The sequence below is a fragment of the Bemisia tabaci genome, chromosome 3 (assembly GCF_918797505.1).
Source record: "Bemisia tabaci chromosome 3, PGI_BMITA_v3".
Classification (NCBI taxonomy): Eukaryota; Metazoa; Arthropoda; class Insecta; order Hemiptera; family Aleyrodidae; genus Bemisia; species Bemisia tabaci.
The window spans coordinates 50174002-50191465 of NC_092795.1; the positions used below are offsets into that span (position 1 = coordinate 50174002).

General features: G+C 40.8%; 1 protein-coding gene across 1 annotated transcript; it reads right to left on the minus strand.

Moving 5' to 3' along the window:
- Positions 1 to 690: 690 nt before the first annotated feature.
- On the minus strand, positions 691 to 14474 carry LOC109030500 (uncharacterized). Its single transcript, XM_019041494.2, has 4 exons — positions 14266 to 14474; positions 8671 to 8854; positions 6968 to 7386; positions 691 to 3404 (listed from the first exon to the last, which is right to left on the minus strand). Exons 1-4 carry the CDS (start codon positions 14278 to 14280, stop codon positions 2328 to 2330), a joined length of 1695 nt encoding a protein of 564 aa, XP_018897039.2. The 5' UTR covers positions 14281 to 14474; the 3' UTR covers positions 691 to 2327.
- Positions 14475 to 17464: the final 2990 nt, after the last annotated feature.

Below are 17464 nucleotides of genomic sequence, written 5' to 3' on the forward strand. Positions count from 1 at the left end.
CAGAAGCACTAAATAAAGATATACAAATGATACATTTATTCCAAACTAGGGGACTACGCCCCAATCAGCTAGAATTGTATTTAGCAAATGGGTGGTTTTTATGTGAGGATTATAACTAAACAAGTGGTTAAAAATGGAAACAAAATAATATGAACTATGCAAAACGAATATTCCGATAACGGAACTTGGCTGTTTTGAAAACGTTTTCAAATGCGGCGTGATACCTCACGCATTCCGGAGAGTTCAAATAGTTGTATCATTGCGCCGTAAGAATGTGACGGAAGATTTAAATGGAAATAGCCTCCATGCACGCTGGGCGTGTCGATTTCCTTTGACATGTTTGCGCTGGTGAATGCATAGCTGAAGTGCGCTCCAGCTAGAATTGTATTTAGCAAATGGGTGGTTGTTCTACGAGGATTAAAAATAAACGAGTGGTACGGAATATAACAAAAGAATATGAACTATGCAAAATGATAATCCGGGTATCGGAACTTGGCTGATTTGAAAACGCCTTCAAATGCGGCATGATACCTCACGCATTCCGGAGAGTTCAAATAGTTGTATCATTGCGCCGTATGAATGTGACGGAAGATTTAAATGGAAATAGCCTTCATGATCGTACAATAAGTATAAGATTCATTACTCGCGTTTTCTTTGAGGTCAATTGAGCAGATATTAAACAAAATACGATTGATTGCATTGTACAAACTGATTATTTTTATTACATTAACATCACAATTCCAGTATAAAAGTATAAAATAGATAGTGAAATTTTTGGAGACATTCTTTTAGCAGGTACTATGTGGCCTAAATTATTTACACGTTTTATACACTTCATTAAGATACGTCAACACTCAAAACCTGTGACTTAATCCAAGGAATCGAAAAAAAATTCGATCAGTAGAGGAGGGCACGTCCTGGATTTTTTGCGCACAAAACTGTAACTTTAGTTTTCAGAATAGTGCTACTTTTTTGTAAGTGTAATGACTAACATGTCGGTAACTTTAGTGAGGTTCAGTTATACATTCGAGTAGTTGACTTAAAACGCACGTCCCTGTCACTCTAAAAATGCAAAAAAAAATCACTAGTTTACCACATTACTCCGCTCCTTTCGGTTTTTTAATCCCAAGGGATAAAAATTTTCCTGCAAAATACGTATCAGTCAGTATATAGCTGTTTTATAAAAACCTCTACTTTGACTATTTTGAATTCTTCAACTTTTCAAAACGGCCAGTCTTGAAAATTTTAGAGGAAATATTGAGCTTCTAGGTTCAACATTTAGATGGTAATAATATTCACAAAACTTTAAGTACCCTAATAGCCTGCTTTATCACCCCTTTTTTGAAGTCCTCTAGTTGAGCGAAACCTAAATATTCTTCGCAAGAAAAAGCCTTAAACAGTTTCCCTCTGAGCGTCAATACTAAGTTTGGTTCTCTATAAATGAAATTAGTAAGATGGATTGTATTAACAGATACCAGCGGGCTGATTTTTTAAATCGATGGACAAAGCTTTGGACAAAGAAGACAAATGGGATATGGAGGGATCCTACTGGTGGAAGTGGGTGGTAGCAATGGATACAGATGGTATATTATATGTAGACTACTGAAGGCAGCCTACGAGAGACCCTGTAGTTAGTCTATTTTCTCCCTTAATCTATTGGAACCAACCATTTCAACCAATAGGATCGCTCTGCACTCCCTATGTCTCTGTGTCCCTATGTCTTCTTTGTCAATCGCTTTGTCTATGAATCTCAACAATCAGCCCGCAAAGTACATGTTTAGTGCTAACTGGAAGAGATGATAAAACTGGCTCTTAGAAACGAGAAGCATGGTAGAAACAGAATGGAGCGACTTTATCACGTCAAGAGGTGCATATTTCTTTTTTAGTTTCTTTTTTAGCAGGGGTGCTGTCTCGAACAGCCGCCACCAACATCTCCTTTTCTATGGCCTCCAAGACAAAAATAGAAAATAGATCCTTCATTGCTATCATGGTAATGGTGGAAGCTTTTACTTTCGGGACGTCTACATTCAACTGTTGACTTATGTACCCACTAGGTGGATCTTGAACAACGTGTTGGTTATTTCATTTCGCAAACATACCGTGGTTTGGCGAACTTGTTCGGCACACTCTCATAACATCACTCAAAGTTCATCATTCACCTAGTAGATACGTCAGCAGCCGAAAAAAGGATGATGACTGTTGCTCCTGTCTCATTATCCATAAAAAAGTGTTGACCCCCCTGAAGTAAAAGTTTCCATCTATCGTCAGGAGGCCAGTAGAGGGTCTCTCCTCGTCTATGGCAACATCCCAACCAAAGCGAACCCATATCAACTGGTGGCCTCCATCTCATCAGGCGCCTCGGTGACCGGTCTCAGATCCCCGACGGCAGTCGAGGGGCTCGTGCCGAGGATCAAGAGATTCCTCACGGGCGTGCTGCTAGGGGGCGCCACTGTCGTCGTGGAGGTGCTGGAGGCCGCGACTTGGATCGTCGAGCTATCCCTGCCGGCCGCCGTCGACGCGTAAAACTTCTGCTGCCGTCGCTGCTCCCTTTGCTCCCGCGCCTCCCGCAGGGCGGCCGGGACATAGGGTCGCCTCACCTGTCCAGCCCGCGCCCTCAACGCCCGAACCGCCTGGGGTGTCGCCTCAGCGCCGTCCGCACTCGCCGAAGACTGTGACGAGTACTGAACGTTCGGAGACAGCTGGGGTATGACGCCGTAAGGACCGACCCCCGGCGTGGCTAAGAAGGGAGGGTAAGGCGGTGGGGGTGGAGGTGGGTATCTTTGCGGGTAGTTGGAGTAAGGGTAAGGGACCGGCGGTGGGCGGTAGTAGGCCTGGTAGGGGGCGGGGTAGTCCTGGAAGTAGGGGTTGAGTCTACGGTGGACGTAGTGCATGATGAACTCCATGAGCTCGTCCCGCAGTGACTGGACGATGGTCGTGGGGTAGGGTGTGGCGGCGGGTGGGGGCGGTGGTGGTGGAGGTGCTGGGGTGACGGGGTAGTTAGGGCGGTAGTCCTCGGGTTCCGGGATCGGGGGGCGAGGTCGGTAGGGGATGGCGGCGGCGGGGTAGGCGGGGGGCGTTGGCGGGTTGCGGTAGACGATGGTGCGGTCGATGTCGTCGGCGGTGATGTAGCCGGCGCGGTTCTCGCGGGTTCGGGGCTCGAGGAGCTCGTAGCGGAGTTCCTCGGTGGCCCGCTCGGCGTGGGCGTTCTCCTGGATGGCCGTGCTGGCGTCCATGTGCTTGTCGTAGTAGGCGTTCATGTGCTCGTTGCCGTAGACGTGGGGTCCGTCCTCCTCGCGCTCGTTCAGGCGGCGGCTCAGCTGCCGCCGGAGGGAGCTACCGCCCCGGGGGGCGTCGTCAACCGGTCGCCGCGTCACCACGATCTTCCGCGGGTAGACAACCGGTACCTGAAAAAGAGCACACGGATAGAAGCATATCCTTGATGAAAGTGCCCCTAATAATTCACATGGAGCTAGAAGTCGTTCTGTTGTTTGATTCTCTCTTAACAAAACATTAAAATAAGCGAGAAAAGTAGATAACGACGGATACAGTAAGGCTGATGCTTAAGGCCGTCCATTTTATTATCATGACACTCTTAATCCATCCTTCCCACGTCTAACTCATTGGGCCACTGAAATAAATAACATGCTCTTTTAGCACCTAGGATGTAAAAAATGTGTCTGGTCATCCCAAGATGCTGCCTTTACTACCCCTGCAGTTAAAGTTAATCCTCTGAATGCAAATTCAACTGCGTGGGCAATCAATGCAGCATCTCAGGATCACCAGACACATTTTGGACATCTTAGGTGCTAAAACAGCATACCACTTTTTTTAGTGGCTAACTGATAAGTTTTCAGGAATTCATGAGAGGAAGTCGACCAGCACTACGCACTGAAAGCCCCTTCAATGTTTTGAATATGCAGCCAAGACTGTCCCGGAGTCCGAATAGTTGTATCCAGGAATTTCATCAACGTTGCGGGGCGCGGTGCTACACAATGGACCGACTCAATAGGAGGGTTATAGGACATTTTGTCAACGATTTTTTGTCCGCGCACCTGTTTTTCCAGTGATTTACGTCCACGCGTTTTTTCGGCACAAGAGTTTTGATCCACGTGCCAGTTGAGACCAAAAGTTTATTGGCCCACATGTAAATACAAACGACAATTGCTCACGACGTTCTTGGATGAAAATATATAATGTCTTGGAAGAATGAGGGTTTGCTTGTTTTTTTGTTTTGTCTGTTTGGTCCAACGGAGAATAATATATAGTTGAGAGTTTTGGTAAAAATGGGGGAGCGTCAATTCCATGAGACAAAATTCACTAAAACTCTCTACATTTCTTTGCTGCAACAGGACTTAATTATCTTTCAAGAAATTCCCACCTTGATATACCTGAAGCGGATAAACCTCTATATTTGCCTCAGCTAAAGGCTCTTAGATTTTTCCTGTGTACGATAAGTATCTTGATTTATTTTGCGAGGAAAGATTGTAGGATGCCTGTCATTCTTAATACGTTCGATTTCGTATAATACTGTGCAACACCTCTGTAGTGAAATAGTTGCTTCAGGCGCCGCCGCACGGCAGGCGGGCGGCCAGTGCGAACCGCGCACTGGCGCCTACAAACCTAAGTGGAAACTTCAAGCATTGTGCAATGCGTGAAGTATCCACTTAGGTTTGTAGGCGCCAGTGAGCCTCTCGCTCTGGCAGCACGCCGCGCCACGCCGCTCCGCTCTGTTAGGCTTTAATATTTATACTCGCATAGTCAGCGTTTTTTAACCCATGATTTTGAAATGTTTGCACACTCTGCATTGATTGTTCTCATTTAAATTGATGGGGAAAAAATAAGTATCAATTTATCAAAGGAGAATAATAATATAATGTGTGTTTTTTAAATATTGGTGGTTCCGTGTCAAATTCAATGATTTCCAAAGCACTTTAATTTTTTCTTTAACATTTTTTGCTTTTATTGTGCTGCAGAGAGGAGTACGCGCAATCAAACGCTCAAAATTTGACGTATTTGACTGTAAAAGATCGATGTACAAATGGGTTAAAACTAAAAATTGCGTGATTCTTGGTTTTTTTCCCTCTTTTATTCACTTTTGCAGTTTCTGTCGGCACAATTGCGGCTCATTGAGATTAATTTCACCTGGAAAAGGTTTTACAAATATTTGTCACGTTTTAAAAATATAAATGTTTTCAAAATGAAGTAATAATTTCGTAAAGAAAAAATAAAAAAAAAATAGAAAAAAAATACCTATACACATTATAAGGTATATTGTACATTCAATATTTTAAGGATAGAAATAAAACCAAATATTCACTAATGACAATTTAAAAAGATGATTCAAAAGGAGAAAGTAATAACATTTCATTTAGAAAATAAGCAACCATAGCAACACCTCCTTCTCTTTCAATTTCTCATTTCCTTATTTTCAATATAATTTTACATACCGACTAAAATATAACGCTTGGACCAAGTCACTGTTGCTTATTTTACGTGTGGGCGTAAACTACTGGACAAAAAAGGTGCGCGGACAAAAAATCGTTCACAAAATGTCCTGAAACCAATAGGAGAGGTCGGACAAAATTTGGAAACACTAAACGCTTATAACTCCGTTTATACACAACTTTGAGGTCTAAAAGTGGTTCATTGGTTTCCTCGGGGATTTTTCTTCTTGAGACGTACCCCTTAAAGTCCAAGATGTGACGAAATAAACACCAAAATTTGCAGTTTTAGTCAAAAATTTCATGTCCGATCTCACCAATTGACTCGATCCACTGTGCGCCAGTACCAGCGTTACGGAATGAAAGCGCGATGCACATGCGGTTGCTTTGTATACAATGGTTAATTCCACCTAATGTGGTTTTTATACTTAATATGGTTTATCTTTACCGAAAAATATTGCATTTTTGGCTTGAAGAACAGATTCATTTCCAATATATTTGGAATCATAATTTGCTGCTCTTTACGCTTCAAATACTATACTTTAGCGGTTTGGTAACAAGCAATGACTAGTTAAAAGGAATGCGACAAACCTCAATCACAGTTTTTCATTCAACTCCTTACAAAATTGAACCGATTATTTTTCAAATTACGTAAGAGCCAAAATTTTGAATGCGAGAAATATAAGACAACCCGTTTCATTCGCTTTGATTTTTTGGAATTCGAAGAATTTCCAAAAAAATGTATGTTCTTTTCGAGCGGGCTGCTTTGAAATCAGACCAGTGGCGTGGCGTGAATTGCGATGTATCGATTGTTCTGCCATTTAAACATATGGTAAAAAATTGATTATTAAGGTGTTCGCTGCGAACACCCTGTTTATCGATCCTTTTCCATAGGTTTAAATGACAGTTCAATCGATGTATCGCAAAGCATGCCACGCCACTGAATCAGACATGTCGATTATACCACAGAAAACAAAAAACAACAACCCCTCTACCACTAAAATACAGATTGGCGCCATTGGCGGATTCAGCAATTTGGCAACACCGGATTTCCTCCATTTAAACCAATGGAATAGTATCGATTCTTGGAGGGGCCAGGTGCTCCGACGAGAATCGATTATTTAGCATAGGTTTAAATGGAGGAAATGCGGTGTTGCCAAATTGCTGGATCCGCCTCTGATTGGCGCTTACGTGATCAGCGGGGCGATTATCAAAACTGATGGACAAAGCGATAGACAAAGAAGACATAAGGAGTATGGAGCGATCTTATTGGTTGACATGATTGGTTCTTATAGACTAAGGAAGAAAATGATGGACTACCTGTCGGGTCTTTAGTGGGTTGCCGTTAGTTAGTCCATTACCTACCTCCTATGTCCATTGCCACCACCTGCTTCCACCAATAGGATCCCTCCAAATCTCTTTTGTCGTCTTTGTCTATAGCCTTGTCTATCAGTTTCAATAATCGGCCCGCTGGCAAATAATCGGTTCAAAATCAGAATACCATGAAGATGCGCTGAAGACCTTACCGGGGGGCTTTTGAATCGCTTGTCGTCCTCCAAATCCGGGTTGACGAAGAGGTCCTCATTGTGACCGCCCTCGACCTCGTTCTGAACGGAGGAGGTCTCGTAGGCGGGGGAGGCGGTGGTGAACTCGCGAGCCCCGAACTGGAGGTCGGACTTCTTGGGGATGTACTGGATGAAGGAGCCCTTGGTCGGCGCCACCAGGGCCGAGTCCCGGAGGACGAGGATGGGGCGTCGCTCCGAGGGGTCTGCCAGGGGGGAGCGAGAGGGCGCCACTGTGGCCGCCCCAAAGCTCGAGAGCAGCGCCTCTCGCTCGGCCGAGGAGGCGCCTGTCGTCTCGGCCGTCTGCACGAACCCTGTGTTGTTCGATGAGGAGTACGAGACCTTCTTCAGGTCGCCCGATGAGTCTACGTAGCCGAACATCCCTGCGAATAAGATTTTTTTTTTTCTTTTTAAATTTAAATGATAGGTCTTTTTAGGAGGGTTTTGCTGCCGTCCACATGAAAAACTCCATTCAAGATTTTGCATTTTTCCTTCACTCTTTTTGTTCTCTTACGAAAAAGCCGATAATAATTCTGCTCGATTTGCTCAGTTTCAGTTCTCTTACTCATCAAATCTTTCGGCATGCTAACGTCTTAGTGCTACCAACAATTATATTTTCATTTTTTCTTGTTTCATGATAAAAACAAATTGTGAAGTTTAGGGCAGTCTTTAAATGACGATATAAAGTTCCATGGTTAGTTTACAATATAAAAAATGAACAGAATAAGAAAAGATTTGAGTTCTTAGTAGCACGCCAGTATTCAAGAATTCTAGAGGATGCGTGCCCGTTGATTTTAATGTGATAAAAAATTTGACCAGGAAAACATTTAAAAATCTACAACGGAGTTAAGACGTTTTTATTTGCACTGTTTTATTTTCTATTAGATAGATTCTCAAAAACGGTCTTTTCTTCGATTTTTGGAATTTCCATTGGCTTTAAACGACTTGATTATTAAAGAAATTTAAAGACCGAAAATATTCTAGACTTTTTGAAAAAGAAAGAAAATATAAAATTTCACAAAACGAGTCATTTAGACTGATTATTTTCCTTCGAAGAGTAAGTAGAGAAAACCCTTTCATTTGTGATTAGAGATAATTCGGTCGAGACAGTCACAGATTTAAGAGCAACTGTATAGTTGGTAATTTTTTCACTATCTGTTGATGCGTGCGTCCCTCGCAAAAACTATGAGGCTCTCAATCTGGCACTAATTCATTAATTTCTCAGCCATTTTGTACAAAATGATTTGTTAATTTCAGGATCTAATCTATGATATGCCCCAAACACATCAATCACCTTCAAAGATCGTCGGGTCGATGATATTTGAAAGGCAATAACAGTTAACAGATTTATCGATTAGAACCCTCGAAGATCCTAGTTTGTGCGTGGGACGGGCGCCTCCCTTCGTAGGTCCTCTGATATCAGAAGTCTACAATGTACGAATGACGAGGTTCGTGCATCTCTGAAGAAGTGACAAAATTAAAAGTGCCTCCAATTTTTGAACATGCAACACGCACATCCGTAGAACACGAATAGTTGTATCAAGGCGCTTTAATTAGCTCAATCTAGCCTTAGTGAAGCGGACACTCTTCGGAAAACACAAATCGGTGGAAATATCTTTGCAGATCAAAATTTATTTTCTTTGTGCGAATTTAAATAATCCGTTTACCTTTGACATTGCCTCGCACGTCCCGTGTTTCGATTTTAAAGCTGCCGTCAGCCGCCTCGTAGCCAAAAGTGTAGGATCCATCATCGTTGACTCGGTTTACTTGCTTCAGAATTGCTACTTCAGTTTGATCCTCCTCTGTTCGCCCACCTCCAACCAACGAGACAACCAGCACTGTTGTTACCACCTGCAACAAATGTAAAAAGGTATTGCCAATAAGAATTCTTTTGTCTAAATGTAACTCTTTAGAAGTTTGTATACATAGAAAAAGAAGCGCACTCATTACAATTTAAAAGCTATGTACGCAGATTTTTTATAGCAAGGGACAAAACAAAAGAAAAGATAGGATGAAATTGCTAAGCTGATGAGGCAACCCGATAATACTGACAATCATGGAAGTATGCCTGTTGTTTTCAATCTGTCCTTTCTCTCTTTAAAAAATGATAAAAAACTAAGACGGAGAAGTTTAGACGGGTAATTTGATGTTAAAGATAAATAAAGCGAAAAAGCTAATTGGAAAATATTTAATAAAAAAAAGTTATATAAACGGGTGAAGCATAATACTGCCGTGTTAAGGAGGAACGCCATATTGTCAAATTGTCTCGGATAAAAAATGTGCTTTTGAAGGGAGTTAGGTACATTTGCCCTTGACATTTTCAGATATTTTAGATTATTAAGAACGAAATTCTCTAAAAAATTTGGGAAAACATATTTACAATTTTCCCGGTAAATTCATTTTTTATTGCAGGTAATGTAGAACCGCCTGAAATTTTTCCTTCGCACTATAGAATATTTTTAGAATTTTGTCACAAATTTTGTGGGAGATAATAGTAGGCAACTGATGACGACTGATTCCTTAGGAGGATTAAATGTTCCGGTTGGTCTTAAAGACCCTGCTATTTATTTTGGCATACTTTTAGTAAAAATTAATAAGTAGAGAAATAATTATAAGAATCGTACACCACTACTCTAATACACGCGTATTTTAAAACTAGAACTTTAGACAAACAAAAACATTTATTTCTGTTAAGTAATAATAGAACATTTTTCTCTCATCCACGGGTCTTTAAATGAGACTCTACTTCTGAAAGAGAAATTAAATCAGAAGGAAGATATGTTGAAGATTTTTGCAACATCGCAACCGAAATACATTTTCTATGTGTCTCCGCTCAGTATTCTGATGGAGACCATTGAGTTTCCTGTCGGCTGTTGTTCAAAGCTTCACCGTCACGAAGCCGAAGTCCGAGTCTCTTAAAGCGCCTTCAGTTTGAGAGGATGCAACTTTCAAGGCAGGATACCCGCTCATGGAGCGTGGACTCCTGCAGCTTGAGTACGGCTGCGCACAGGACCTAAAATTCTCACGGCGCCGGTCGCAATCAAGAGGTCCCACGGCAATTGAGTAATTTTGAAAAATTGCTCCACACTTCTCGGCAAATAACTGAGTGAGTTGTTAAGATTATTTGTCTTCGCAGGTTTCCCAACTGAGCCATTACTCAGGGAAGATACATCCTTTTCATTACGATGGTGAATGGTGTTTATTGGAGCCGTGCTTGCCTTGCCTTCTTGCCTTGGCGACTTTGTCAAATAGTGACAATATTTGAAGCCAAAATACACCGTTAATTTATGTATATAATTAGTGTTTTGAGAAATTTAAAGAGGGGATCTGCTCCCTTAAGAATTAGAAACCATTGACTGGAATGTTGAGCTGATGAAAGTTATAAGAAAAAGTATGCTTATTGTTAAAAATTAAATTATGATGCAATGCGGCTTATCAAAGGTATAAAGTCACTCTGAAACAAGCATTGTTCTGAAAAGCGCATCCAAAACTAACATGCGGGTTTAATAGGACCATTAAGATAAGCTAACGTTGATAATTCATTCCTAAAAATATTTCTGACGAATCTCAAATGTGAATTTAATACTTTCTTTGGTTTTGTCAATAAATAGTATACAAAATCAATCAAGAAAATTTCCTTAAAACAGATCATGTTTTACCTTCAATATGTAATTTTTTGGTACATAATATATCGTTATTTGTGGTATGTTTTTTTCTGAACTCTCCCTCTGAGTCCAAAATAAGATCGCATTTTATTTTTGGTATTCCAGAAGTCCTTAAAAATGGCGATAAATTGTGGAGAGAATCATCAGAACTTCAAACTATAGATGAGATCGAAATAATTAGAAAAAATGTTTCACGGAATCGCCTTTCTATTACGATTATGTCACTTGATAGTTTTCAAATCATTCCTCTAGTGACCAATTTTCATCTTTGCAATTAACAAAGCTGAAAAATAAGGTCATGGAATAGTAACAATGAAACACGTTCACGGCTGAGGAGACGCGATTTTCATACATTAATTTTCATCTCGGAGTCACCATTTCATACGACTGGTACATTAACTCCATTTCCTCGTCATTGGTGCATCAGTCCAATAATATTCAAGGAAAAATCGATACTTTCCCACTTTTCGCTCAATGGATGGAGGAGTGTCAAAATACGAATATCGTTAAAAGCTCAATGATGGGTTCATAGTTCTTTCTCTGTATACAGATTTTCTTTTGTAATAAATCTACATTTAGTAGTACCCCACATCTTTTCTTTATGCATGTTTTAGCACAGGGTTGATACGATCGCAAAGGTCATCGGAAAATGAACAGAATGCTACATCAATCTTTTAAAGATGCTTTAAGTTAATACATGATTTCACCTATTTCTATTTTTTTACTCTTCTCCTTCATAACTAAAGCTTGGACCTCTGCTCTTGCCATTTATGTACCAGTTGCTGACTGTACCATTATGGTAGTCAGCAGCCTCCGGCAATTTGCAAGCGACACGCGCTTTGACTCATAAAAGTGCAATAATTCTCATCTTAATAGAGAACTTTTAAACCACGAACCTGGATTGAAGCGCCTTCAAATCCGGTGACACTTTCTGCTTTCTCAGGCAGTTAGTTTAGTTGCCTATCCGAATATCCTAAGCAATAGCCTATCTATTGCATGATGATGACGACTCAAATGAAGTAATATATTTAAAAAGTAAAATACTCAAATATCGTTGACCGTCGAATATTATCACATATATCTTCAATCTGTTTGAGGAGAATCATTTGGGCTTTTGGTGGCTCTGGGTGATGAGCGAGTATGTTATTATGTCATTACTGTACAATGCAATCTTGAGCTCCTATGTGACACTATTTTGTGTTATTGTAGGTCAACCGAAGTTGGATGATGAGGGGGGTATAGTAGTCGACCCCATCCCCCAAAAAGAAAAAAAAAATCAATATTTCGTAGGCCTAAAGTCTCCCAGCCCCCATGAGGAGGTAAATGGGAAGGGAGAGGTACTGATTTTGAAAGTCAAGGTACCCGATCTTTAAAATTGAAACAAGCAAAATTAGACAGTGCAAAAAGTTCAATCTGGAATCCTTGAAGTTTAAAATTGGTCGACTTCATAAGATGGACCGAGTATGGCCCGAGTGATAAGTTCGGCTGTACAAACCGTAGTATAATGCATTGTTTCATATCTGCCTTTTAGTCGGTTCTGATAACCATACAGTCAGTTGATTTAGTGAAACTTTTAAACTGAACCAAAGTGTAAAGAGAGTTTAGGGTCATAAAGGAGGAGTGTACAGCTGCCAAAACCTAGATTAGTATGGCCAATTTGAAGTATCGCACTACGGTTCACGGGAACAATTTTTGTCTAGAAATGCATAAAAATATGACACCTAATAGAAGGCCATAGTGTCTAGCTCCACTTAATATAGGTACTATGTTCACATAATTTATAACTGAAAGAGACAGTATCTTTCGCAATTTGATTCTCAGAGACCAGAGAGTTCAGATCTACCGTGCTAGCGAAGATAGTAGTAAGTGCATGCCGGGATGGACCTCGAGACGCATAAAAGTATGTGCTAACCATGGCTCACACAGAAATGCACTTACTGCTCTCTTTGCTACCACGGCAGAGATGCTATCCCAGTGAAAAAGCTAGACATTTTTCATGGAAGAGAGATCTACGGTCAAAACTTTCTCATGACATGAGGGAGGGGTCAAAAGGTTACGAACTCCTGAAAAATGGCGTTCTTTTGGAAATACTCTTTGGTCAAGAGATGAGAGTCTGGACCTCTTTGACCCCTTCTCCTGGCTACGCCATTGTGTCAACCTGAGTATCCTGAGAAATGTCTTATTAGAATGAGATATTGAGGGGAGGGAGAGGACACAGGGTTATTCCCTAAAGAGAGAGTTTTTTATTCATCTTTAAACCGATTCAATCCAATTTAATCGTTATGGAAATTCTGTTGGATGTGCACGTTACCAGTCAAAAGTACCCCCTGCAGACGAGAGAGGTATGCTTTGTGAACTTAAAAAGTTGAATGACAACCTTGACTCTCAAGGGCATGGGTGGCTTATTCCCCTATCTAAACCCATCGGATGGACCCAAATGTATAAAGGCTGTGAAAGTTTGACCCCTTTGGACGATTATCGTCTTTTACCGCAGAGGATATAGAGGATACGTTCGTTTAGTGATCAATAAATATAGTATTTCTTGGAACCGCAAGATTTTATGATTGGGTGAGCATTGCTCACGAAGGAGTGACTCTTAAGGAGTTATCTTTTAGCTCAGGCAAAAAAAGGGCACGCGGTTGTTGGATGACATGGAAATGTCCAATTAATTGTGGTAGTACCCCAATAAAGTAGGTTACTAACCCAACATGATGCGGTGCTGCCCCAACTGGAGTTGCGGGACTACCATAATTAATTGGAAATGTCCATATTATCCAGCAAACTGTGTTAGTACCACAATTTTATGGGGCTAAACTACAAAACGTTTTCTCTGTAAATTGTTTACATTTTTTAAGCAATGTGGAATTCCATGAATATTCTGCTACTTTGGCCTTTGAAGCATGATGATTTGGTGATTACCAAGAAACACGGAAAAGAAGCTACCACTGAAGTAACTGTGGCGTCATCAAACGCTATCGAACGGTTAAATACAGAAACTATCTGGGTTTCATTTAACTCCATAACCTATTTTTCTCTAAAACAAGCGGATTTACAATTAAGTCTGTGAGAATGAAAACATACCAACTCGAAAATTTAAAAACGCCCAATTTTTACAAAAGCCATTGAAGATCCATTCTGCAGCCATTCCATTAGCCATTTCCGTCCATCTTCATCAACTTGGGCCTTGAAAGTTTCCAAAAGTAACTATCTTTTGGCACCTAAAGGCTTTATCTTAGACCAAATTTTCCATCTACTGCGCACTTTTCTGTGTCTCTTGAACATTTTCATATTTCCGGGTTGGTATGTTTTTATTCTCACTAGTTCATTTGAATGAGGAGGAGCGATGTCTGCTATTTCTGCGGGTTGAACTCCACTCTTGTGAAACGGAATCATCTTTTGAGCGATCACTCAAGCGGTGAAGATTACTCCTGAATCATATTTTCCGGCTTTTTTGGGGCGAAAAATAAGTTCCAAAGTGGAATGTACTCCGCATTACACTCCGAGATGTCAAAAACAGAGTACTTCTCTTGCGAGGGCATTAGCGTGTAATAGCGTCACCATCAACGTTAATGGACAGGGAAAATGAGCATTTCTCACCGTAAAAAAGAACATGCTGGCGGAGCGGTGACGTTTAATCCATTTAAATCCAAACGAGCACTTGTTTTTTCGCGCAAAATTTCACTGGATAACTAACGAGAGCACACCGCTAACGTACCATGCGTTACGCACAAGACACACCGTCACTGGAACCGATAACGCTGAAGTCGTCGAATATCGCGTTAGCCACTGCCTCGGAGATCAGCGGAACATCATTGTGCGACTGCATTTTTCAATCGCCCCCCGGGAGGTATATATAGACTCGCCCGGGGGGTGGGCCCCCCAGTGGTGGGGGGAGGAGGGGGGCGGGGGCCGCACCGAACTTTTTCATCATATCGGCCAGAAATTGGCACGTTGGGAATCCGGGGACCGGCTACCGTTTGTCGACTGGTAACAAAAGACTCGGAGTTCCCACGGGCGGGCGTTGTCAAGTCGTTGGACGATGCCAACACACGCACTCGACGTTTTGCGTGTATTTAGGAAAGTCGTTTGACTTTCCCGTGGAGGAAAAGTGGGATGAAACACTGACAAAAAAGTTCGGTCGTATGTACCAAAGTTCGGTGTTCCATATCATCCCAACTAATTCGGTTTGTCAAACTGGATTTTCGGTTTATCAAACCGGACTTGTGCATTGAATTCAATTGACGAACAAAGTTTGGTTATATCTGCTGAACGTTTAGATACACGAACCGAAAGTTCAGTTTGACAAACCGAATATTTGGGATGATATGGAACACCGAACGTTATAGGTTCACCAGACCTGTTTTTTTTCAGCGCAGGAGTTGCGATTTCAAGGTAGAATGTGTATGTCATTCCAATGTGCCAGAGTCAGTAAATTCATTTCTTATTTTTTTTTTCAAGCATGATTTTGGGAAAAGAGCTATTAAAGAAGGAGGAGATGGGCATGATTTAAAGTTAAAAAATTCTTAAAATTGTAGAAAATCATGATTAAACTTCAAACCGTGGCGGAGGATTAGAATTTAGGCACATTGAAACTACCTCTCGGTTCTGCCTCCGGTAAGAAATGGAAAATTAAAAACTAAGAATAATGTTGTCTAGATTGAAAAACTTTTGTGACCTTCGTCGCAGGAGATAAATGTTTTCCATTGAGAAATTATCTCCAAAATTTGGCTTTTTTGTCATAATTTTTGGTGCAAGAATGAGCGATGCAGTCAAACGATCTTTGCAGAGATCAATGGCATTAGCAGGACAAGGAATTTCACATGTTTTTACTTACAGGGAAAAAAAACACATTTGATTTAGAGTCCAGACTCATAAAAACATCGACAAGAAAAAATATTCTTGATTCAATCAGATTTAAGCTTAAATCAAAAACCAAGCCTCTTAATTTGAGCGGATTTTCTTTTGATTTAAGCTTAGATCTGATTGAATCAAGAGTATTTTTTCTTGTCAATGTTTTCAAGAGTCTGGACTCTAGATCCAGTGTGTTTTCTTTCCAGTGCTTTCATATTTTAAGCTCACATAATCAGTCACTCACAATCAGTTGTGAGTATTACAAAATGTATTAGAATGATTGATGAACCTAGTATTCAGATGGATTCAAAAACCATGCGAAGTGTCCGAATGTCACGTTTATCTGTAAAAAATGAACAGAAATATCGTAAATTGAAAAACACGGTGGATATTGGTGATGATATTCTACGAACTTATTGGTAGTGCATACCTGGGGGTTTCTTCCACCTTAGTTTAAGGCTCCGTCACAGAAATCTCAGGTCGTTATCCGGACTGTATTCCACTTTGGAACCCATCTTGAGCCCTGAAAACCTGAGTGACATGAATTAGGTATAGTCAATCTGCTATGTAAACGCAAAGGTGACTCCATCAAAAGAGTTGATTCCGAAGCGTGGCGTGTACTCCTTGGGAAAAGTATGCACCGCTTCCCACTTATTACACTTCAGTTGTTTGGGAGCAAGCTAGGTCTCAAATGGATCGCATTCAGCGAAAAGGAACCAGAGCGATTAAAGTGTTTTCAAAATCGTACAACGTCTTATTTTATTTCAAAAATACTTCATACATGTACGGTATTAAAATTTACACAATTATATTTCTTTAATATTAGCAATTTCTGGTGGAAGGAAAACCTATTTGCTATTCTGGGATATTTTTTCAGATAATTTGAAGAAGCAAACTTTTTTCAGCACTGTAATCACGCTGGTTCCTTTTGGCTAAATGCGATTCAAATGTACATTAAATTCCACTCCGACCCTCTATACACATGTCATCTTTTTATCATGAAATTTTGATAACATTAAGATGAAAAAATTGATAAATCCTCAATTTCCTCAAAATTGAAATGAAAGGTGTCAATTTTTCCTGTATGGAAGTAATGCATTGAGTTGAGAATCAAGTGGTCTTCCGAAAAATGATGACTTCTTAACTTAAATCAAGGCATTATTAGTGAATGATAACTGAAAAATCACCATAAGTACCTTTATCGCCAGGGCCGGATTAAGGAGGTGGCCACATGGGCCGCGGCCCTGGGCGGCAAATCTAGGGGGCGGCAAATTTTGCACTTTTTTTTTAAATGTAGGTATAAAATAAAATCGGATTTAGAAAAACAAAATGACAAACGAGAAAAGGCTACAAAATCTCTCATTTCCTGAAAGTATAGTAATTTCTAAATTTCTCGTCTTTCAGTGATACAAGAGACAGCACCTTTAATTAGTCGAGTTAAGAGAGAAACCAAACATGCAATTTGGCCTGGAACGGCGCGGCGCAGAGAGCAATGATGACGAGGACTTGAAATGAAAAGGAGAAGCCCTTGGCGCGGCAATCGGCATGTAACACATATTAACGCCTACAAGACTGCACGAATACTTCACGCATTACATCAAACACAGTGCGGTTATTGTGGTCAGCTGGAATCGGATAGCGCCTACAAGAATGCATGAATACTTCAAGCATTGCGCTAAACACAGTGCGGTCAGCGTGAATCACATTGCGCCAAACACGGTGCGGTCGGTGGGGCGCGGCGGCTGAAGTTAAAATCATTAAACCAAATTTTGCGTTTGTTCTTTCATAATTTTTTCGTTCATTTCTTGTGAATGGAAGGCCTTGTCCATTAGAGATAGGTTTACGAAACTTGAGTTTCGCGCAAAGTTCCGTGACCTTTTGCTAGTAGTGTTGACAGGGCTTTCCTAAAAAATGTGTTCAACACGAGTAAATGCGTCTTATGCAC